Source organism: Nyctibius grandis, chromosome 10 (assembly GCF_013368605.1).
Source record: "Nyctibius grandis isolate bNycGra1 chromosome 10, bNycGra1.pri, whole genome shotgun sequence".
NCBI lineage: Eukaryota > Metazoa > Chordata > Aves > Nyctibiiformes > Nyctibiidae > Nyctibius > Nyctibius grandis.
The window spans coordinates 4,022,191-4,045,635 of record NC_090667.1 but is presented as its reverse complement, the minus strand read 5'-3'; the positions used below and the strand labels follow the sequence as shown (position 1 = coordinate 4,045,635).

The window sequence follows — 23,445 nt, the reverse complement described above, 5'->3', positions numbered from 1 at the left end:
TTCTCAGTGAACTCCAAGAAGCCATAAATGGGGGCAAGAACAAAGCAGTCAGTGCATTTGAGAAGGCAGGAGGTATCAGCAGAGGAAGACAGTGTCAAAACAGAGTGCAGTGAATCCCGCAGGTATGGGTGCCTCCCACAATAGTTAGAGGTTAATACACTCTCCCACTTGTTCAAGACATAAAACCTCTTTGTAGAAAAAGACTCGCTCTCCTCACAATTGTGAGTACATCTTAGGCTGCTGAAGGTAACATAGCTGACTGGGGATGCGAGATGAAAGCCCTGCACCAGCTGTCTTTAAGGATTTCTGAAACGCATGGTCTGGGATGCTCTTATAGTGCCACTACAGAAGCTACACCAAGCTCTCACTGGTCCCTGCTAAAGTGGTCTGTACCAGCACCCATCATTTCCCTCAGGTGTTTCCATCAAATAACATCTTCAGCCGAGCTGATTACACAGATTTGAGACTGAAAGTTGGTGAAAAAATCTCCTCTTAATCAATGCCTTCTCTTCACCCAGTGCTGTGAGGGGGTGGGAGACAGAGAACTTGGGGGCAAATCAACATCCTGCCATCCTCTCACTTGTGCTGCTCAGAGTCATGCACTGCCTCCCACCGTCACCTCTTCAAGCAGAGGGTTTCCTCCAGGCTTAAACTCACGGACGCATGCCAGATGAGGTGGGCTGGTGTTATGTGGTAATTGCAATGGGGTATGTGATGTGGTGTCCAGATGAGGAGGAGTGGGTGGGCAGGGGAGTTGCACAGATGGGGAAGGACAGGGAAGGTCATGGGCTTGGAGAGCCCTGTGGGGCTGTGTGGGAGGTGGGATGGCGGGGTGGGGTGTCCCAGGAAGACAATCTGCTCTTACTGCTCGGGATAGAGTGTAGAAGGGTGCACCGGTGCTCCTGGGTGCAGTTTGAAGTTGGTGTACTGGTGTCTCTCCTCTGCCAGGCAATAGAGGGGATTGATTGCATTGACTGATTATTTTGTGTGTTGGTTTCATTCCCCCCCGCCTCCACTCCCGCCACACACACATAAACATCCCTCCTCGGCCACCCCCTTAAGAGACAAGCTGTCTTAGGTAAGGCAGAAAACGATCTCAACCTGGGCACGGAGGACGGGGAGAAGCGGCACTAACCACTCCCAGCGGAGGGGCGGCACAGCCGGATGAGGCAGACGTGAGGCGTGTGAGGGGGAGAGCCCCCGACGGAGCCCCCCGCCCCGCTGGGCAGCCTGCAGGCAGCCCTGCCCTCTCCAGGAAGGCTCTCTCGCCACGCCTGCTCTGGGGTAGCCCTTGGGAGGGCGCAAGGGCACTCGCTCAGCTCCGGCCGAGAACGGGGAGAGCCGAAAAAAAGCCATCAAATCCACACTTACAGGAGGACAACCGGCGTGGGAAGAGGGGGAGGGAAAACGGGGAGGACAACGCAACTCACATGCCAACCTTGCAGCGGTCTCTTCCTCCAGGAAGCGAATCCCCGGCGCTCCCGGGGAGCTCTGCCCCAGCGGCGCCGAGGGGATAAGGATGAGACACCGCCTCGACCGCGCCGGCTGCGGCTGTAGCGGCGCGGACAGAGCCCGCCCCGTCCGGCCGCGCTGAGCGGCGATTCAGCACCAGGGACAGCGGCACTTCAGCACAGCGGACAGCGCCAGCGGCAGCGCCATGGGGGGCAGCGCCCGCGCCGCGCCGCGCCCCGCGCCTCTGGAGTGAAGCGGACCCGGCCCCGACGCGCTCATGTAAGGTGCTGCCCCTGCGGGGAGCGGCGGGCAGCCGCGGGGCTCTGCCTCTTCCAGAGCCGGCTCTCAGCTCCCCGAGAAGTGCCCTGGCTCTAATGCCGGTCCCTAGTTACGCGCTGGGAAGTTTTGTTGGGGTTAGAGGTGTCTCGATGTGACTCGTAAGCCTGAGTATAGGCTAGTGTGAGTGAGGTGGGTGGCTGCGTGTGAAATCGGTTTGGCTTTCTACCCTTGTAATTTGTGGAAACATGCTTGGTCTCAAATTTACCTCGAAGGGCTTGTTGTTTGTTACTGGCCACATGGTTTGGAGCCATGCTGTTGTCTTCTCTTGTAGCTGGGTGAATTTTTTAAGGGTTTGTTTTTCCTGGAAACAAAGTGGCCAAAGCAAAACGGGGGAAAATGAGAGGTGTAAATACGGGACACTGTATCTTGCCTGTTGCAGCTTGATGGGTCTAATGGTTGTCAGGAGTCCTTCTCTCCACGTTTTTTTCTTGTCTTGAAATAACTATGAAGTGAGCAATGAAAAGGGTGCAGCAATAGGGAAAAATGAAATACAGCCAGAACCGAGATTACCTGTTCTTTTCAGAGCTTTTTCTTTCTCTTTTTAATAGAACTCTCTGTTGAAAATCAGCATTACACTGCCCCCTGCTTGCACAATTAGAAATATTTTTCGTTGCTCTCAGTAGTAAAAATTTATGAATGAACAGGTATTCCTCTGTTGTGTTCTCGGTATGATCTGAGCCTGAGTTTTGAAGTGCTTCAATAGTGAGGGTGAATTAGTCCTAGTTCCCAAAGCCAGATAAAAAAAAAGTAGGACTCATTCTTGTCATGGCAATTCATTTGGTGGCCAAACATATTAGTGAAGGGACAATAGGAGAGAATATAAAAATAGTCTTGATTTTGATATATCTTTCTCACATGTGTTCTATGATTCCTTTGTAATAATCAGTCATCTTCACAACCATATATTCCAAGAAGGAAAGAAGGAAAAACACCCCATTACATATATTATAAAATAAGAAGGAATTGAATACCAGAACAAAGGTGTTTGTTTTACAGTCTGTCCTGCTCTAAAAGTCATGTATTGGTGCATAACATTGCTTTGGAATGGGAAAGAAAATGCTGATGCTTAGTTTATAAGAAGGAGGAGGGTGAGACAACTGGGAAGGAGTGGATGGGTTTTTGTGAAAGATAGCTGGTAGAAAGCCAAACTCCATTTCTTTTTTTTCAAACCACGGGGCAGAGCTTCCTCCTTTCTAACAGAGATCAGGGAGGATGTGAAAATTTAGATGCTGGTAAAGATTTGGTGGTCTGCCCTCAATGTTTCTAGGTTATTGGCCTCAGACCTTATGCTTCGTGACAAGAAGACGATGGGAGTGTTAGTGTGTGTCATTCATCAGCATCCTTTAATGACATGAGAGGCCTGTTTTTTCTTCCTGAATATATCTCACCCTGACATTTCTTAAAGGGGTTTGAGAAGATGTAGCTTTGCTGTCCGCACCTGTACTTCCACAAGGAGAGAGGCCTTTTTTTTCGAACTTTGACCTTGAAATATCATTTTCTTCTATCTATAAGAGCAGTGGGAATGGTGGGGAGGGGTTATTACTTCCTGCAGCTGCTTTGTAGAACCACTTTGCAAGTGGATGAATATTTGCCTGAATAGAGCTAAAAAACTATTTATTGTCCCTAAATATGTATGCAATTTTTCATGCAGGAGAAGGACCATGGTGCTAACAGTCCTGAATTAGTGTTTTGGACATCCTAACATTAAATAAAATGGTACTTAAGCATTTCAAAACAGAGAAATCTTTGGAATAAGCTGCTATTAATCAAAAGTAACCACCTCAAAAGATATTGAGACTGTATACATAGTAAGTCAGCAATATGCGAAAAAGGATACTTAAAACTTTTATCTTAAAGGATAACACCTTGACTTAAGATAAGATTTAGTAGGCTATTTAAGATATTGGAGAAAAAGAGGGTATCAGAGAGCTCTGGTAACATATGCCTACAAAGCATTTGGAATGCCAGAGTAGCCTATTGCATGTAGGATAAGAAATGTGTGCAGTTTGTGTTCAGTATGTGCTCCTGACCTGAAGCCTGGAGTCTGCTACAAAATGTGTTGCAAATTTTTAAACTAAAATGTGCAACATCCTACTATTTTTACTCTGAACAATTTGACTTACTCTTTTAAATGGATTCGTTTCTATATCAACGTGTGTCTGCTTGTAGACCTTAATTTCCTTAATTTTTGTTCATGCGTATAGCATGTCTTGGATGATCAGGTTTTCTGTGTTGGAAGCAAGGGTCAATAGAAGAAAATGGTCCATTTGATGTATAAGAGCTGTGGCAATTCCAAAGAGACCTCAGGGAGTCTGCAGCTTTTGTGTGCCCTGATTCTTTTTAGAAATATTGGTGTAAGTAGAAAGAAAAATAATAAGAAAAAAATGTCAGTCTGACAGTTTCTGAGGCTCTGCAGGAACCAAGAGTAATGCCTTCAAAACAACTTTCAGAAGCTTAAATTTCCTTTTCAACAAGACAGAGTCCATGTCTCATCAAAGCCTACTCTGACAGTTGCTTTACCCAACTTCAGGCATAGTAAAGGTTACTTATCCTAAGTATTTCTTCTGTAGTTTCCAGACAAAGGAGGCAGTTCAAAGGGCACAGGGAGACTCCTACCGACCTCTCTCCACTGAGTGAAAGCAGACCCAAAGAGCAAGTCAGAGACCATAAGTTCTTAAAGCCGCCTTTGTAAATGTCCTCCTCAACTTTTAGGCTTTAAGTCAAGTAAAGGTTGACATTAGCTGAGAATTCCAGAATTGCCTCAGTACCTAATACCCATTGATTTCAATACCTATTCAGACTTCAGATGCTTTAAAATCTCAGGCAGAATCTATTCAGCCTGTCCTACGTGCTTTTAAAGTTCTGTTTCAAAGTCATGTGTAAAAACTCCAATTTAGCCTCTTAAGGCATTTAGGCCTTTGAAAATTTTCTCCAAGCCTTAGCTCTAGGGGGTAGCCCTGTCCCTCCATAGGTTCTTGCGTGGGACTAGAGAGGCAGCAGAAGGTCCTGCATGGCACAGTCTGGAGCACTGTGGAAAGAAAGATCAAGGAGAAAAGCCATTTGCTGGGGTAGGCTCAATATGAAGCAGCCCAGTTTTGTTCCTTCATCTCCTTTGTCCTACATGTCTGGCACTCAGAGCAGCTAATAGAGTGTGGCTGCAAAACCAGAGAGCTTCAGCTTCAGCAGTGTTTTCAGTGACACCACATTAAGAACAAATCTCATGTTATGCCATGTTCCCATTTCAGATGTTGAGTGTCTCAGTGCCTAGTACCATCAGTGCAAGTTGCAAGGACCTACTCTCAGCCACTTTAATTAGAAGCCGAGATGGTCCCAGAGGATGATTTGTTAAGAGCTAAATCACCTTTCAGAAATTGCTGTTCTTCTCCACTCACTACAGGAGTCCAGACATCTTATGCCTCTCTCAGCTGTGTAAAGCTGGATGCACTTTGCTGCAAGCAGCACTTAGGCCATGAAATTTTTGGGTTTTTTTTTCCCAGAACATTTTCTGTCCAACCACATCATATACATTGGCATTCTTTCCTAGAAAAACACAATATTTAATTGCAATGCCTGAAGAGTTTGATCACTAGCTGTCTCAATAAAATATGCAAATACAGAGTCATTTCAATGCAAAGAACCTTTAAACAAAAATGGTAAGATAAACGCAATCAAGTTACAATTACTTCTTTTTAAGAGGGCACATTACCTACGCTCTGTAAATATGATTAGTTCTAAAACTCCCTGCACATAACTGAGAAGCAGAATAGAAAAAGGTACTGAGAACAGTTGTGACTTTACAGTAGAGTTCAGTGTCCAAGATCTTCAACTATTGCATATATTACTCTTTGCACTACCACTTCTCTATCACGATTCGGTGCTCAGGTCAAACATAATTATAACTTTCTTTTCAGAACAGGAGTTCAAGCTGAGCTTTTCTCATGAAATTATTCGAAGTTAAAAGTATAATTTTTTATTCATCTTCTGTTCTCTGTGAAGATGATAAAGTGCAATAGATGAGATATTGATCTTCTCTGTTCATGAGCAAGACTAGGGGTCATAATTCATCTGAGGTGAAGCCCTCTGAATTATGGTGCTCTTGCCCTTACCCACAGGCAGTGGAAACCAACTCTATGCTGTAGGGACACCCCTGGAGAACATTTATTGTGGGATAAATGTTGTACAGTAATTATCTTTTCAGAAGGCGGGTATGCTTTTCTGTTTTCTCTTTTCCTGATGCAATTTCTATTGCTAGAAACAGTGTTTGAAAGCAGCGCTCTCTCTGAATTGAAGAAAGTGTAATGAAGGTCCTTTTTTTGGCATGTTATTACAAATACAACAAACCAGAGTGAATTAGTTCTAGGCCAAACTCTAATCTCCTTTCTTGGGCAAAAATCTTAGAACTGGGCCAATGATAATATTTGATGTAGGTTTATGTTTTCCTTGGGTATAATTGTAAGATTATCTGTCCCACCTACCTGGGTTCTCATTTAAAGGTAATAACATATCAGGAGAGAAAAGCTTTCTAAGAAAAAAAGAACAAATTATCAAGAATTATACTTGGACATCAGTAAAATATCTAATAGATTCCTCACTACTGGAAATGTTCCATATTTCTGAGCTGCTTCCAGTACTGACCATTAAATATAACAGCAAATATAAGGTTGCCAAATATCTTACCATGCAACATTTTTAGAATATAAAAATATATGGTTTTTGAACATTAGAAAAGCCCAGTGGAATTCCTCCAGCTTGAAACAGCTATTGCAATTATCTGCCTTAAAGTATTTAGGCATGTGCAGTCCTGCCTCACTCATGGGTCATCACTGTGCAGCTACTGGAGGTAGATCAGTTTCCACTTGATCCCAGCAACAGTTGCTTAAGCCATCACCAGCCCATCCTTTTGGGTTGCTTAACATTTTAAGAGGTTTAATTTAAGATGCACGAAATCCAGAGACTGCAAATGTGTAAAGTGCTTTTTGGTACTATAAGTCCCCATTTAACAAAGTCACATTTCAGAAGTGTTTATTTGTATGTATAGTCCTTACCTGAACTCAGTAAGACTTCGGTGCAGGTTTAAAACATAAATGCTGTCCTGAATAGCTAAGGACATGGGCTCCAGTTTAGATAAGCTTTTACATATGGTAAAATGCTTAATTTTAAGCACACGTTAGTCCTCTTGGCCTCACTGGGACTGCTTCTGAGATGAAAGATAATTGCTGGGGACATTGTGTGTGTGTGTGCATGCACATGCATATGTGTTAGCAAAATTTAGGCTCCACTGAAATCAATGAAACTTGCACTGTTGACTTCAAAGGGGCCCCAATTTTACCCCAGGCATTTTGCTGCTTTAGAGACCTCTGTCTCCATGTCAGTGTTAGATATGTTAACAGTATATTTTTTTAGCCGTTAGTGTTTTCTCTTATAGAAAATGTCATGCAATCTTGGGAATTAATTTACTTAACCATATCTCCTTCATTATTCTTATGTCCCTCATCTCTGTGTACTTCTTCAACTTTCAACTACACTGGAAGGGATTAGTTTTAAGATTCATATAGCACTTTATCTCTCAGCGGAGCATGGGATGATATGTTCAGTTTCTTCCAGCTTTTATTAAGTTGTTATACTAATGCATCAAAGCTTAGGGGGAGAGGTCCCTAATTATGAACCTCACTTTCAACTTTCTATGGTCACAAATTTGTTTTCTTAGGATTGGTTTAAACGTTAATGTAGCTGCTAAAAAATTGTTTAAAATTTGGTTGAAACTCTTCAGTACTAGCTTTCCGTTCTAGATCAGTAAAAAAGTGATGAATTGAAAGGATAGATGCATATATATATATATATATATATGTTAGTTCCATAAGAACAGCTACCTTGAGAATTTCTGAGTCCTGGCACTTTATGTATTTTGGGTGTTTCTGATACCCTCTGTTTTCCCAGGTTTTTGGTTGGTTGCCTTACACTTTTCTTCTCCTGAAGAACATATTGTTGGAGATAATGTATCTACTCCACTTTGTCTCCTGGCACCTTTCCCTCTCATCATTCACAACAACACTTTCAAACTCCAGTAGTATTTTTTCAGAGCAACACACGAACTTTTCATTGACTGAAGGTCAAAACTGACTTGGAGAGCAGATGGAACATGGAAAAATGAACCTTTGCCACCTGCTGAGCATTAACACCTGCTTATTTGTTACACCTGCCCACTGCAGCTTAGAAGCTCCTGAAAATTTTACCCAAGTGATTTAGGACTTGTTATTGGACTGAGTGCAAATGCTTTTTGTGAAAGAGATGTTATTTTTACCTTTTTACTCAGGCTGCACATTCTGTGGGCTTAGGATGGCAATTAACTCCACGTGCTGAGACTCTAAAAGAGGGACTATGATTTTGTTGACATGCTACTGCAATGAAATGAAAAAAGAAGAGCAACATTGAGATGGCACTGAATGCAAGTACGACCGTTTCAAAAAAGACAGATAGATTTAGGTTTTCCGTTAATTTCATACAATGGGGTGTTTATTCCCCCTTGAGCCCAGTTGCACATAGCACAGTTTTCTTTGGAGGTTCAAGAAGGTAGAACAAGACTAGTTTGTCTCCATCCCACTAACTCCAAGTGAAGGCATTTCAGCCACATAATCAGTGGGGAAACTAATGACCCTTTCTGGTCAGCCCTCTGTTTGTGGTCAGATACCTGTGTTCTTGTCTTTCTGCAGTAGTGCTCTGAAAGGTGCTTACTGAGGAGTGATGTGACACCAGATCAGGAGTTATCCCTGTGTTTTTCAAGACTGGTCCCTGGATTTGCATATTTGTAGAGTAGCTGCCAATTGTATTCCAGTGAGAAAAATCGACAGTCATTCATTAAACTGCTCTAGATCAGGAAACAGAAAAATGGTGTTAGGTAGCATGAAAAAAAGCAGTGAATGAATAGGTGGTTTGCTTGTACCAGCTGAATCTTAACAGAATATGCAACATATTTATCCTTCTTACTGTGTGTTTAAAATTAGAAGCATGCTTTTTAACTTTATGGAACATAGTTTATTGGCGTGATCGAAGGTCAATTGACATGGGGAGTTCTGTTAACTTTCTTTAGCTTGCCATGTGCCCTCAAGGATAAAACTCGAGAAGAGTAATTAGGAGAACCTTTATGTGGTGGATATTATTCCTAAATACTGTGTAATGAAGTTCTAAACAATAAAAATGGAAAACATGTTCACACCTTTTTTTGGCTATTTCTCAAATTAAGAATGCACTGTGTATCCTTGTTGAAAGCCAGAAGGGTATACAAGTCAGAAGAGAACTTGTCTGTTGTTCACAAAACTAATTTTCTTTATTCCACATGTATCCTAAATGATTTTAAACAACTGGCCCAGATCAAAAAAAGCTAGCAAGATCTGACCCTAATGAGACATTTCTAACCTTATTTCATATTATGTGAGATTATGAATCTCCAAGAATGTAACTGAACTTGCTTTCTGGTTTTCTGCAGGTTGAGAAACAGTAATTATAAAAACATGCATCGAAGGCACACAACCCTTCGGGAGAAGGGCCGGAGGCAGGCTATCCGGGGCCCAGCCTACATGTTCAATGAGAAAGGCACCAGCCTGACTGCAGAAGAGGAACGCTTTCTCGATTCTGCTGAATATGGCAACATTCCCGTGGTGCGAAAAATGCTGGAGGAATCCAAAACCTTGAACTTTAATTGCGTCGATTATATGGGACAAAATGCCCTACAGTTAGCTGTAGGGAATGAGCATCTGGAGGTGACGGAGCTCCTCCTCAAAAAGGAGAATCTCGCTCGAGTTGGCGATGCGCTTTTGTTAGCGATCAGTAAAGGATATGTGCGCATTGTAGAAGCAATATTGAACCATCCAGCCTTTGCACAAGGACAACGTCTCACCCTCAGTCCCCTTGAGCAGGAACTGAGAGATGATGATTTTTATGCCTACGATGAAGATGGAACTCGGTTTTCCCATGACATCACCCCTATAATACTTGCTGCCCACTGCCAGGAGTATGAAATTGTTCACATCTTACTTCTAAAAGGCGCACGGATTGAAAGGCCGCATGACTATTTTTGCAAGTGCAATGAATGTATTGAGAAGCAGAGGAAAGATTCCTTTAGTCACTCTCGATCGAGAATGAATGCCTACAAAGGATTAGCCAGTGCTGCTTATTTGTCTCTTTCCAGTGAAGACCCTGTCCTTACTGCTTTAGAGCTAAGCAATGAATTGGCCAGACTAGCCAACATTGAAACTGAATTTAAGGTAATTTACTACTGTGCCTTTTTCCTTGGGCTGAATGTGTTCAGGGTAGCATATGTTTCACACATGTTTGATCAAGTCTTGATTTGCTGTTTGAGGGGGTGGGGGAGCAAAGAAGCTACACAAGCTGCCAGACATGTTAACTACACATAGATTCAGATCACTCTGCGTTCTCCAGTTAATAAATATTTGGAACTGAATATTGCATATTATAGGAGAGCCATCCTTACTCAGTGTTTTTATGTTGCACACTGTGATTGCTTAGAATCTCTAGTTTGCAGCAGGAATAAAAATTAGATTCTTATAAAAATGGAGACTCATTTATTGTAAGAAAGGTAAGTTTTTTTAATTGAGCAATCTATTTTAGAGGCAGAGCTCTAGAGGCTGGTTTAATGGATAGAGAATCCAGTACATCTAGTTCTGTTACAATGATAAAAGGTATAAATTAAGCAATTTTGGTTCTCTGTAAAATAATTTACATTCCATTGCATCTTAATGGTTTAGTACTGCATCTGTATATGATGAATTTCATGAAAAAGGAGGGGGGAATCATCAAGAAATTGTTATGAAGTTTATTGTCATGCCAAACATAACAGTGGAACTTGCAGAACTCTCTTACAAGTTATTCAAGATTTCCATTATCATAATGAGTTTGTAAATGTCCAATGTCATTTGCATTATTTTTCTAAGTCATTTACACTACATAAATAGCATTGTCTCCCTTTCTAAAATAAATTGGTCATGAAAAAACTCATTTTCAGTGGCTCAGTCATCAACATAAGACTGTTTTCTGACTTATTACTATTGTGCAGCTACAATCACGATCAGTGACACTGGGGTAATAAAATCTATGTTGTGAGTAAACTGGGGTAGGATGCCTGCCAGGAATCCATTATTTTTAATTTAGAAAGCTATTCAAGTGTTAAAGCATCCATTTCAGGATTTGTAGCTATACTGTCTCCAATTTAAAAGTGACAAGAAAACATGCTCTCAAGCTGTTGCCTTTGAAACTCTGTAGTGGGTCTCTAACAGGAAAAAATACGCAAACCACCGAGCATTTCTGGCAATAAAATTAGGGAAAAATCTTGCAAATTATTTTTACCCATGTGAATCAGAATTGGAAGGACACGACAATTTAGAAGGGAGTTTTTACTTGCATGGCATTCAGTCCTAGTAAAGCAGCCTCATTGGGTTCAGTGAATCTGGCTGCTTGAGTGAGGGTTACTCCAGTGTGAAAGCGCTGTGGGCTCACACCCCACAGTTAATGACATTAATCTCTCATTAATGTTCCAGCTTCTTTTCAGTAGAAAAATATATATGGTGTGGAGCATGAGCCACCTCAATATTGCATGCCTGTCAGTTCTGGTGTCTTGCTGCAGAAAAGTAAATCTATTTCTACCAGAATCCCTCCTTTTGTTCACAGAACTGCCAGTATGATCGAGACTGGCAGTGGCAGGTACATGAATCCTCCTGGAGCAAACAAGCAATCAAACGTTAAATAGTCTCATGGTAGTTGTATCTCCACAGCATTGGCAAATGAATGCAAAGAAATCAATACAGGAAAATCATTAGAAACCCTTTGCCAAATTAATGTAATTCCAGGAAGGCTTTCCAATTTCACTGCCTTATTGGAAGGTTCTGTGCAACACACATCTACGTATGTTAGTGAAGTACCTCAGAAGTACCCATACCACTAGTTTACTTCAAAGTTGTCATATTCCTTTAGTACATTAATGCTTCCAGAAATAAGAAACATCTCAAGATTAAAAAGTATTCTCTCTGTAGAAAAAAATCAGATGTGTGTATTTATGCAAAAATATTTATTCTTATTAAGGTAATCAGTGTGATGTGGAATAGAGTATTAATAAAACAGTAGGTTTTTTCATGGATCATGACATTTTGAGAATTTATTTCTAGAAAAGAATGCGATTGCTGAAAATGTATTTAAGACGACCACAAATGATGAACATCTATGAAATCAGACAAGTTCCAGAGGACTCTTTTTTTGTACTTTAAAATAATACTTTCCTAGACTTCTTGATTTTTGTTGCTAAAGTTCTGTAATTACAATTGGTGCTCAACAGATTTATAAAATTATCACTTGGGATTATTTCAGTATAGTTATTTATACGCAATCTTAGCAATACAGTTTTCAAGAGGTACAAAAAGTCCTTGAAACAGAAGGACACAAGTAAGATTTTAATAATGTAGGTGGACAAATAGTAATTAAGGGTTAGATAACTTACCTCTAAAGAAACTCCTAGCATGAGGTAATTAAAATTTAAATGCAATGCCTCTCACCTGCTGCTTGCTGCCCTAAATCTCTTTTACAATAACAACATTCAGCACATCAGGCTGAGGAGCCAGTACATGCACTATGTTTTTAGAGAACATGAAATTTTTCAGGTGAGTTGCATCTTTGTACAGATATGAAAGGTGAAACAAAAGAACTGGGTGAACCACTTTAAAGGAGAAAAGTTGCATTAACTGTGGTTGGTCACAGTTTGAGAGAGACTCCAATGAAGATTACTAGGTAAAAATAATTTTATCGATTCTTTTTTTACAGCAGGAGAAGCTGAGTAGATTGCTCTCACCCTGAATTGCTAAGATTCAGTCACACACTGCAGTTCTTACGAAATGTTTTTGCATAAGCATCATGCATCACAAAGTAGTATGGGAGTGTTATGACGGTGAAAAATAGGAGTCTGGACATGTGCTAGATCACACTGCTGGCCTTTAGCAGCCTTTCTGTTGACTGATCAATAGGTCTTCAATAGCAAGAGTAGATGATCTGGCTATCAGTTTGGAGTGGATATACTGCCCTATTGAACTTTCTTGATGTGTTGATTTTGGCTCAAAAACAAGGTCAAGTCAGTCAGCTACTATGTGGCTTCTCGCATGTTGAAGAGAATAATAAGAGTGGAGGCTTGGAGCTGGAAGAAAGAGGGAAGCTGTCAGAGCCAGTCAATGCCGATGGTTTTACTGGAGCAGATACACTATTGGGGTAAATCAGTGCTTTTTCACTGAAGCTTAGATGAGGTCACAGAAGATGAGGATCTCTCCCAGTATTTAGAAGAAATGTATAATTGGGATCAGTGTTGCTGTGCTATTATTTCAAGTAAATGTTTTTCAGTGCTTATTGATGGGGGGGAGGGAAGTAGAATAATGTTACATTCACATAGAAATCATTTTATTCTTCCCCTTAAATACTCTGGTGTCAAAGTCTTGCAAAAAAGGTTTTCTTATTAATAGGAGAAAAAAAATTGCTTTGAAAGATGTAGGAGTCCAAAAATAAATAATCCAACCCAAAAAATCCCCCTTCCCCAAAATAAGATGAAAAATATTGAACTGGTTGTTTCCACTGAAAATGCTAGCAATGTGATTGCATTAAATGTCCCGACAGTTAGCCTAGAAACAAGATGGGTAGGAAACCCCTCAGAGGTGGATTCTTGAAATTTCAGAAGAGAAGTACGCATCAGAGTCATTGTGTATGCTTGCAGGTCTTTATGCAATGACACCTTCCATAGTGGAGGAAGCCCAAGTTGAAAAAACAACCTTAACTCAGTACTTTGCCATTTTTTATATCCCATTTGAAAGCTCAAAATTTAGAACCAGTTCATGACTTTCTCATTCTTTCCAGTTTTCATTTCGTGTTTAAAAAAATAATAAATCAACATCCACTGGAGCAAAGGCAATACATATCAGGAGCCTAGTTTAGTTCACTGGATTAGGCCCTTGGTCTATGTTGCCCTTGGGAAGAGACGGAAAGAGAGGGGAGCCTTCCTCCCTTTGGGGACTAGAGGGATCCTAGCTCTGCTAGGCTGAAGTTATTTGTTTCCTCCCTCAAAACAGCTTCATATTTTAATCACTGACCTAATGGCTGTTTTCCACCCTTCATAGAAAACTACAAAGCAAATTAATTTTGTCCTACATTTCTGTTTTAATCTTAATTTTGATTTTGAATTGCAATAAATTTGGAGCTTAGGCAAATTATAGCTTGATACCTCCCAACCAGTTTGTACATATCTCATATCGTGTTAAGATATTTTACAGCTTCTAAGTAGAGCTGTGTGTTAAACACAGCTGACTATGAAAGGAGATGTTAAACATCTGAAGCTACTGGGCCATGCTGTGCTTTTACTCAAATTGAAAAAAACCTGTGTACCCTCCCATTTCTTTCAAAGTTGGCAGACCCTGGGCCTGAGTCATAAAGCAAATAATCCTTCTCTCACCTACCAGTATATTCCTGTTTGTTTTGCTCATGCACGTAAGCTTGACGTCACTTCCAATGTGAATAACATAGCCAGGATTTGTCCATATGTGCAAGTCATCACCCATGAGCCAGGCTGATGGGTGTTGTTCTCCTTTTAGATACAGAGAAATCAATCTTCCTCATGTCACCTTGGTGTGAAATCGTATGCAGATACCTTCACGGTTACCAGCTGTTCTCAGCCAGGTGACTAATTTCTAAGACTGGAATATTAAAAGCAAAGTCAACAGAATAATTTTTATATGTCCACTGAACGCCTTAGGACATTACATTTTTAGCAAACAGTCTGCAGGAAATGCCCTTGCAACTGTCTTTAGCACCAGTATTGGGCTTCATATTACAATAAACGTCCTGCAAACAGTGAGTAAAATGCAGAATAATAGCTCTGTTCAATCTTTTTTAAAGCTGTGACTGTGCATTCCTGTTTCTGGTGAGATCCCACTCTGCACCCAGGTCTGTGTTAGAGCCTTGCACACTCTCAAATTCGACTACATGCTTGTGTACATCAGGAAACGTCCTTGGGATGAAGACAATCAGCCAATTCATGCCATTTAGCAATCTATTCAAATTAAATTATGGAATCGCAAAGGAGGCTGTGAAAAGGTCACACCAACCATAAGTGGTAAATAAGATCTCTGCTCCTGTTGAGTAAAATGTTACTGAAGGCATGACCAAAACCACCACCTGGAAGACATATGGTGTGTGGGCTTTGTTTATCAATCCTACCAACATTGTTAGTTCCTTTACTACAGCATAACATGTTTTGTTTCTAAATGATATGCCTCTTGCTGTCACTTTTCTTTTAACTGTTGTCCTTTCTCTAAAGAAGCATTGGGATCCAAAAGCAGACCCTAGCTGTGAGCCTGCTCTTGTATGCAGGTGATGGACTGCAACTGGCTGCTATGCTCTTTGTGGGGAGTGATGGCTTGTGTGGCAACAAGTCAAGTGTGTAGATGCCTACAGAGATATGCCTGCTAGGAACTGCTTGTTGGTTCATTTGGGCTGCAGTAATGTAAAACAGCTGAGGCTCAAATCCCTGAGTTCCCATGATGCTGAAAGAGTGGCAAAACAGCCCTGGAGGCTCAATGACTTCTGTCTTTTAGGGATGATCTGGCATTCCTGCAGCACGGCTCTTGTTCAAGTAAGTCAGCCCCACCTTTTTTCTACCTAAATATAAATTATTAACTTCACAGGATGTGCTTGGCCTAAACTTCTTAAGAGAAATGGCCTTCTAAATTTCCTCAGTGTTTCTGCTTTATCTCTGCAAATGAGGGATTGGGACCAGAACCTGCGCTTTGAGGATGACACTGTACTGCTGTTGCAAAGTAACAGCCACTGGCATATCTGGTTATATCTTGATGAGAAGCTGCAGCTTTTTAGGGTTTGTGGCTCTGCAGCATTGAAGGAGACCTCCTAACCTTTTCATTTCTCAGGCCATCTGCAAATCATGGGCATTGCTCAGGATAAATACATCAGAGGTCATAAACTGCTTCCTTTCCCCATACTGATTGATAAACTTGGTGAAATTTGATTTAATGAAAGAAGTCTAACTGTTCAAATACAAAATAATTAGGGGGGTTTATTTTAAAATTTATAAGAAAATAAGAAGGGATAATATATATAGAGAAAATAAGATACAAAAATTAAGTGAAGGCCTAAGAAAACTTGGGAAGAAGATCTGACTGTGAATATTCCTGACTGGGAAACATTTTAGCATGAAACATCCATGCTGCAAAAAATCATTATTAGACTATTGCTTTTTGAAATGAGTGATGAAAAAATAAGAAAGGGCAGAAAACATTGGAAAGCAAAATAGTAAGAAAAGGAAATATTTTCTGAGAAAGTAGAATAGCAGTGAACTTCGAAAGAGAAAGATTTTTGAGCACTATCAGGCTGTAAACCAGTAAGACTGCACTTAGAAACTCTGCTTCCTACCCAAACTGAACAAACTCTTAGACTTGTTTGCTCTCAGGACTGACTGATTGGAGATAGCCTCTGAAACTCATCTCCCATTAAAAAAGGAGATTGTCGTGGGAACTTCCCCAATTAGCCTCATGAACACTCTTGTAAATCAATCACTTAATTTTTCTGCTCTGACCTCTTCTTCCTTGAGTGATCCTTTTATCCCTTCATAATCTCTGGCCTCAACATGGCCTCTGTCAGACATCTTGCTTCTGAGATGTTTGGGAGCACCTTCTATGAGTCATGTTTCTTATTTCAGCAAGATAATGTTTGAGGCTTTAGTGTTTTTATCTGGCCTTACTTCAGGTTTTAATTTTCCAGAATTTCTGTTCTTTTCTATTTTTCACTTCCAGACAGGACTTGTACTTTTTAAAAATATGTCTTTTTACTTATGCAACTTTCTTTTTTTATGCTGTTTCACTTTGCTGGGTTTTAGGAAGAGAAGACAGAAGGGAATTTCAGAAGTCTGGCCTGGGAGGCAGAAAGTGCTCACTCCCTTTTATTACTGTTTTTATTTTCTTCTGCACAAGTATCATCAACCTTACCTAGTTCCTGTTTTGAAAATTAAGCATCGTCATTATAAATACTTTTGAGTATATAAACGGTCACTATTCCCAAGTGATTCTCTCGCACCAGGTCCTGTACACAGCTGTGAAGCAACTGCTGTTTCTCCTCCTCTGAGTTTTCTGACAACCACTCCAAAAAGCAGCTGCTTGGGAGTGAAAACCACCTCTTCCCCTTGCATCCCTTTCTTCTGCTACCTCTTGTGACTCTCATTGCTAAATTGCTAACTGAGAGAGCAAGCCACTGGGTTATTCAGCTCTATCCCAAGTTAACGCCTGATGACACTGGGCTTTGATGTGGCTGGGGCAGAAAGTTCTTTCAGACCCTTTTTGTGTTGCAGCTTATGGCCTCATCAGCTTCTCTGCTTCCCCTGTTGGCTCTGTGCTACTTCAGCACCTTTGGCTTCTCTAAGGGAAATCCCTGCTGTCTTTGAAGCCATCTTGGTACTCAAAGTCAAAAGGAAGACTCACTTTTTTATTTTTTTACCTAAACATGCATGATCCCTGTGAAAGGACAAAAATGTATACATTGCTATATGCAATTATACTGCTAGTGTGAAGTCAAGAGTGTTACACTCCTGTAGAAGTGAGAAAAACTGCTATCTCTAAAAATAGGTTAGTAATCTATAATCTTTTTTTTTGTTTTTTGGATATGAACTTTTCCAGGTCAGTCTTTAATGAGAACATTATTTTTTTTCTTAAAGATGGGATCAGGGTTGTGGTTTGTTGGGTTTGTTCTTTTCTTTTTCCCCTCTCACCTAAAAGACAATTTTCTCTACTGTCTTAAAAATGTGTGTTTAGAAGCTAAGATTCTTCTTTTCAGTTTTCACTTGTGCAAATCAAATGCATAAGCAGGTACAACCAATTACCCAACTCATAATACAGGAAAGAATTAACTCCTAGTAAAGCAGGAAAACAAATTCTCTATTATTAAAATTTTAACTTATTGTTGGAACAAATTAGGTATTAAAATAAGGGAGGAAATTAAAAATGATCATGGAAATAGCTTGGGAGAAGAAGAATGTATTTAAGCCTTGTAGTGAAATTTGTGTTTGGCTCACTGAGTGGGACTCACTCTGCCCATGAGGAATTCATTCTCCATGCTGTTCTTTTTCAGAGACAAATACACTAATAATAGACGCTGCGTTGGATTTGTCTTGAGAGCTAAACTAATTAATTGCAGATATGTTTTGTGTGGATGTGTAGCAGAGACTGTGGAAAATGGATGTAGAGAACCCTCTTGACCTTAAAAAAAAAAAACAAATTTGTGACTCTTGTATTGTTCTCTTTAAATATTTATACATTAAGAAATGTCCTTGATATTTTGAGAGCTGTTATCGCAAGTGCTATTTCTATGTCTGTTCTGTGATTAAATCATTTTCTGCCTGGCACATTGCCCAAGAAAAATGGTTTTAAAATGTTGCGTGAGAAGAAAATCTCCAAAGCTTTTCAGAGTGATTTAGAACTGATGCCAAAGCTATGATGCCTGGAGCTGTCTTGAAAAAATATATTTGTATCTGTGAATGTGAAGGTATGTTAACATCTGTCTATACCTATTCGCAGTAAAGCAGAGTAGTAGATGTTGTGGTTCATAGTGAAAGGTATAACTCAGCCATCCACAACCCACATCTGCACCTGGAAAATATAAGACTGTTATTCATGAAAGCTGTAACTCTAGCAACAGCACTAGGCACTGAGCAGTCACATAAAACTGCATCCTAGCCACAGCCTACAAGGTCATTTAAGCTACGTTATGGATGATTGAGTGACATTGTTAGAAGCTCCCAGCTAACAAAAAAAAGAAAAAGAAAACCTCTTTAAAAGTTGACAAAATACTTTCTGCAGGAAAATGTTCTCTTCACTTTCCCAGAGGAACAATCCCATGTCTCTCTTTTGAAAGAGTGGAGGGGAAAAAAGATTCAACACATCAAATCAGAGACAATCCATCAGTGTAAGAAAATTTACTATTTTAATTACTGCCTTAAGGGTTTTGCTCCCCTCAAAAAATTGTTTGGAGGAAACTTTTGGCATTTGGAGATGGAAAGACAGAAGCAACCCTGGAAATATTTGAATCTCCCAGAGGGTACAGCTGGAATACTTTCGTTTCCCATGATGCTACTGCAAGTGAGACTTTTGGCAATGCCAGTTTGCACACCATCAGTGCAATGTTTATTACTCTTTACATCTCCTTGGGAAGTAATTTTTAGTCCTGCTCAGTTAGGGATGAACAGCATTGCAACTGCGGCGCTTACAGCTTGCTGTTTCCAGTTTGATTGCATGGAACAGCCCTCAGCAGGATTCCAGTTTTGGTGAGCAACGGCCATGATCATAAAAATATAAAATAACATGTAATCCCCTTATAATCATTAATGGGAGACAACAGGTGGATTCATGAACTGGGTGGAAAGAGGAGAGCAGTGGAAATGGTTCACATGCTGGAGCAGCAGAGCAGCTGCCTCACCACTGTCAGGCATTTCAAAGGCATTTTCATGTAGATAAGTTTTAAGCCAAACAATGTGACATTTTAGCCAGGTAGAGAGATAAGTGCAAAATCTGGAACCAGTTGGAACTAAGCATATTTCAGTTGCTTTAAGGTCATTTCACTCCTGGGATCTCAGTGTCTTCCTACAAATAAGCAGCCAGTCCTTCATCGAGAGTGCATTGCTGTCAAGTTGTAAAATCCCTATTAACGGACACGTTTTAAGTGACTTGAAGGGCAGGAGCTGGTAAGGGTGGTGAGCAGAGTTAACTGCCTTACACATAAATAATCCTGTGAGGAATCTGTAGCAAAAGAGGGGAAAACCCAGCAATATTGTGTGTGTTCCTCCCCTGCCAGAAACATCTGATATTAAATTTCTGAATCTGAATCTTCAACACTGCAGTAAATGGGTTGCACCGGGGCTGTCAGCACGCTTTCTCTCTGCATAAATGGCTGGTTACTTATATTTTTCTTCCTCTTGTAGCCTGCTGTTGTGATTATATTAACTCCAGATTTTCCATATGGTTCTTAAACCCTAGGTACGATGAGGAATTTAGAAATTCTACGATTTTCAGGAAATATATTTGTGTGTGTGACATCTTACATAGACTAACATGGAGCACATTGAATATATTTAGAAGAAGGGTTTTAGAGTTGAGAGATCTCCTTTTCATCCTTCTTAAACCTGAACTTTTGATAGTGAATACAAGAGGAGAGTCATTTACCTTTGAAACAGACAGTCTTTGAATGTTTTGTAGTCAGGGTGAAGCATAATAACGCTTGTAACATGTTAATCAGGAACATAAAGTGTTTTGACTAAGTAGAAGGAAAAAAACAACTGACATTTTGAGATAATTTGTTGTGCGTGGAAGGGATTTGTATGAAGGCAAGGTTAAATACAGGGTTATATTAAGTTGAAGTTACTGTGGTATAAAAGCAAGTGAAATAAGGTTTAATTAAATCAATATAGCGCCCGTGTGTGTTGTGGAGTCATACACAGCACATATAGTTGAGTAAAGGTCAGTAGTTGGTGTGAAGATTTAAATGGCATTTAACTGCCTTTTGGGAGCCTTTTCAGCGAAAGTGATGCCGTGATACCTGTTCCTAACTGCTTCTGCTTCTCAGGGACAAGGAGTTAGGAAAATTGTTTGGTTTTAGAGATGGCTGATTTTAGGAATGAAGATGATTTGCCTGCATTCTGTTAGTCTATTTTGTGCAAGCACTGCTCCTCTACAACAGCTTTTTGAGTACAGCTGCTTAGAAGGCTGAATCTAACAGGTATAATGATTGTCACAAACCCAAGAGACAGGCAACAAATAGTTTAGAAATACTTTCAAAATTTAATTAAACTTAAAAACTTCAGCTTACCACAATGTTATTAATTTTGTATTTTGTATTTTATAACAGATTTAACACGGGAGAAAAGCCCCATTATTTGGCAAAATCACGGCTCATTTGACCATCATATCATCTTCAGATTTGTTGAAACCATGATTTTATCCTCACCCTTTGAAAGAAATAGGTACAGTGAAGCTGGTGGACTAACCAGTGGGTCCGATCCAAGGCTGACCATTGCTCATGGGTTCCTCTCTTTATACAAATGAGAAATAAGGGATAGCATCTTGTATTAAAAGTTCCATCACAGCAAACTAATCAATCAGCAGTTGTATCAGTAGGTAGGATTTATGCTCTACCATAATGTTTCCCAATGATCTGGGCTGTCCCACAGAGATTTACCGTAGTCTCTCTAGTCTCTAAGCAATAAAGGGGAGACAAACTCCTCCGTGCCGCCTCTCGCTGTTCTGCCGGCTGCCCGGCCCAGATGCCAGGGGACTTTCTGCTCGTGCAGGCAGATGGAGGCTGCTGTGGCGGAGCCGAACCGCCCGGGACTGTGCTCAGCCATGGCCCTTGCTGCTGCTCCAGAGAGAAGCAGCTTGTGTTTCTCTGCCAGGTTTGCTGCCAGCTGCTAGTAGCACTGTGACAAATAAGTGGAATGATTTGGCCAGTTGCCTGTGTTTAGTTAACAGTGACAGTGTTTTCCTTTCTTACCCACTGAGTGTGCAAGACAAAATGAGTCCTGGTATTCAAAACCGGTGCACCTACTCGATGGTAACGCAGAGAGGGCTCCTGCTACCTGCAGCTGGATGTTTTGAAAGGAAACACATGTTGGCCCTTTTCATCCTAGCCACTGAATCTTCTACAGTGAGCACAAGAACTTGTGTGACTTTGAGCTTGCCCTTGCTAGCACACTCACCGTTTGTTTTAGAGTTTTCTCAGAGCACTTACTGATGTAAAATCACATAGTAATACACTTACCCTTCCTCCTCCACTTGGCAATAAATGGTACCAGGAGGGGATATACTTTAGTGTGTTAAAGACTAAGATGTTTTTCAGAAAGACAAAATCAAATTATTGGTGAGGAGAACAGACAGAAAATGATGCTATCACTATTGCAGTATCAGCCCAATACAATATTGGTAAGCTTTGTGTTTAATTAATAACACCAAATGCCCAAGCATTCAGCTAATACCAGCACTGGGTTTTAGGGACTAGTTAGGAGCTGGGCAGTTTATTATGTGCAAGATGACTGGTTTCCAAAGACTGCTGCTCATTATTCATGTTGGACAAGGATATCTACTGGAACTACAAATGGCATAATTAGGACTATTGCTCTGAATAGAATAATAATACTAGATCAGCAGATGGGAGAATGGAGTCAGGTACGTTTATCCAAGGCACTGTAGGGAATTAATACCGTAATAATGAATGTGAATGAAGTAACACATTCTGAGGATCTCAAGTCCAACATTAAAGAGGATGCAGATGGGAAGTGATTTAGTTTATCCCTCATTGTGTTGTTAATTGTTGTTATTGTAGATAATTATAATGAACCCATCCTCACTGCGTCTAGGCAGACTACCCACTGGATTGTGGATAAACAGGAATGGTATGCAAACAATTTTACATCGCCACAAAATGGTGCTAGGTACTTTAGTGTCTATGGGCTTTGGCATTTACATGATCAAAAATGACAATTTCCTGGAACATAATGTGCTGCAGAGAACTTTACGCCAGTGCAGCGGGGAAATTGCTCATTGCCAAGTGTGTCATTTCACCGTCACTATCCAAGCCCCAGGAACTGGACTCATTTCAGAACAGAGAAAAGTAATAATACAATTTTTATATTCACTTTTCTGCTTAAGAAAGAGCTCCAGCATCACTTCTAAGCGTGGTTTTCTTAGAGAGAGGATTGATGTCCATATGGTCAAGAGTGTTCAGTGCCAGGACTCTGCAGCTGGGACCACCTTTTTCCAAAGTGCTGTTGCTGTTCCCGTGCTGTGGGGACCAGAGTTTCATCCACTTTGCTGTTTGTGACTAGTTTTCCAAGAAGCTGTTGTTGCTGGACATTGGGATCTGTGGAAGTTGGCTGTTTGAGATCTGGAAGACATATGCTTATTTTAGTTATCGGTGTAAGTTGCATCATGGCTCTCAGTTAAGCCAGCATTCACTTAGAGGCTGGATTTAGGAGGAGTCTTTCTCCTGATATGCAGGTGCAGTTTGTAGCCAAAATTCCCATGAGAGATGGGACTCATAGTGCCTTTGAACATATAAATGTGTTCCTTAAGCAAGCTGAAAGTGCCAAATTAGCTCAGCTTAGGGGATAAACGTAGCTGTGTTAAGCAAACAATTGCTTTAAATTTAAGTCCATTATTTTCTCCCTGTTTCTCCCATCTGGTTTTCAGGAAATGTAGGGGTTTCAAGCAGCTGAGCTGAAAAGAGCCACACAGTTGAAGGAGAGCAGCTGGTACATTTAGTGCAAGGAAACTATCTATGCAGTCTCAAATTGTATAGGAAATGTGGACCTTCCCTGGTGGAGCTTGTAACAGACAGATCAGGAATGTAATAAACATGGGAAAATGCCAGAGAGAAAAAATATGTGTGACATGTGAAATGAGGAGCTTGGCCTAGAAGTAACTTTCGTGCTTTGATTCATTTATCGCATCAGAGCTGCAGATTTGCTGTCTGTCGTCTTGTGTGTCAGTGCTCTGTTGAAAGCAGAATAGGTGACAGACAAAAGAAGTTAACCCCTACACTGCATTGGACTCCTGCCCTTGTGAAATC

At 40.6% G+C, this 23,445-nt stretch overlaps 1 protein-coding gene across 1 annotated transcript in view; it reads left to right on the top strand.

Moving 5' to 3' along the window:
* The first annotated feature begins 663 nt into the window (after positions 1-663).
* TRPC7 (transient receptor potential cation channel subfamily C member 7) overlaps positions 664-23,445 on the top strand; it is a 72,055-nt gene continuing 49,273 nt past the window's right edge. Inside the window, exons 1-2 of the mRNA XM_068409253.1 lie at positions 664-707; positions 9,275-10,052. Of these exons, the coding sequence (XP_068265354.1) occupies positions 664-707; positions 9,275-10,052 (822 nt within the window). The remainder of the gene's footprint in view (positions 708-9,274; positions 10,053-23,445) is intronic.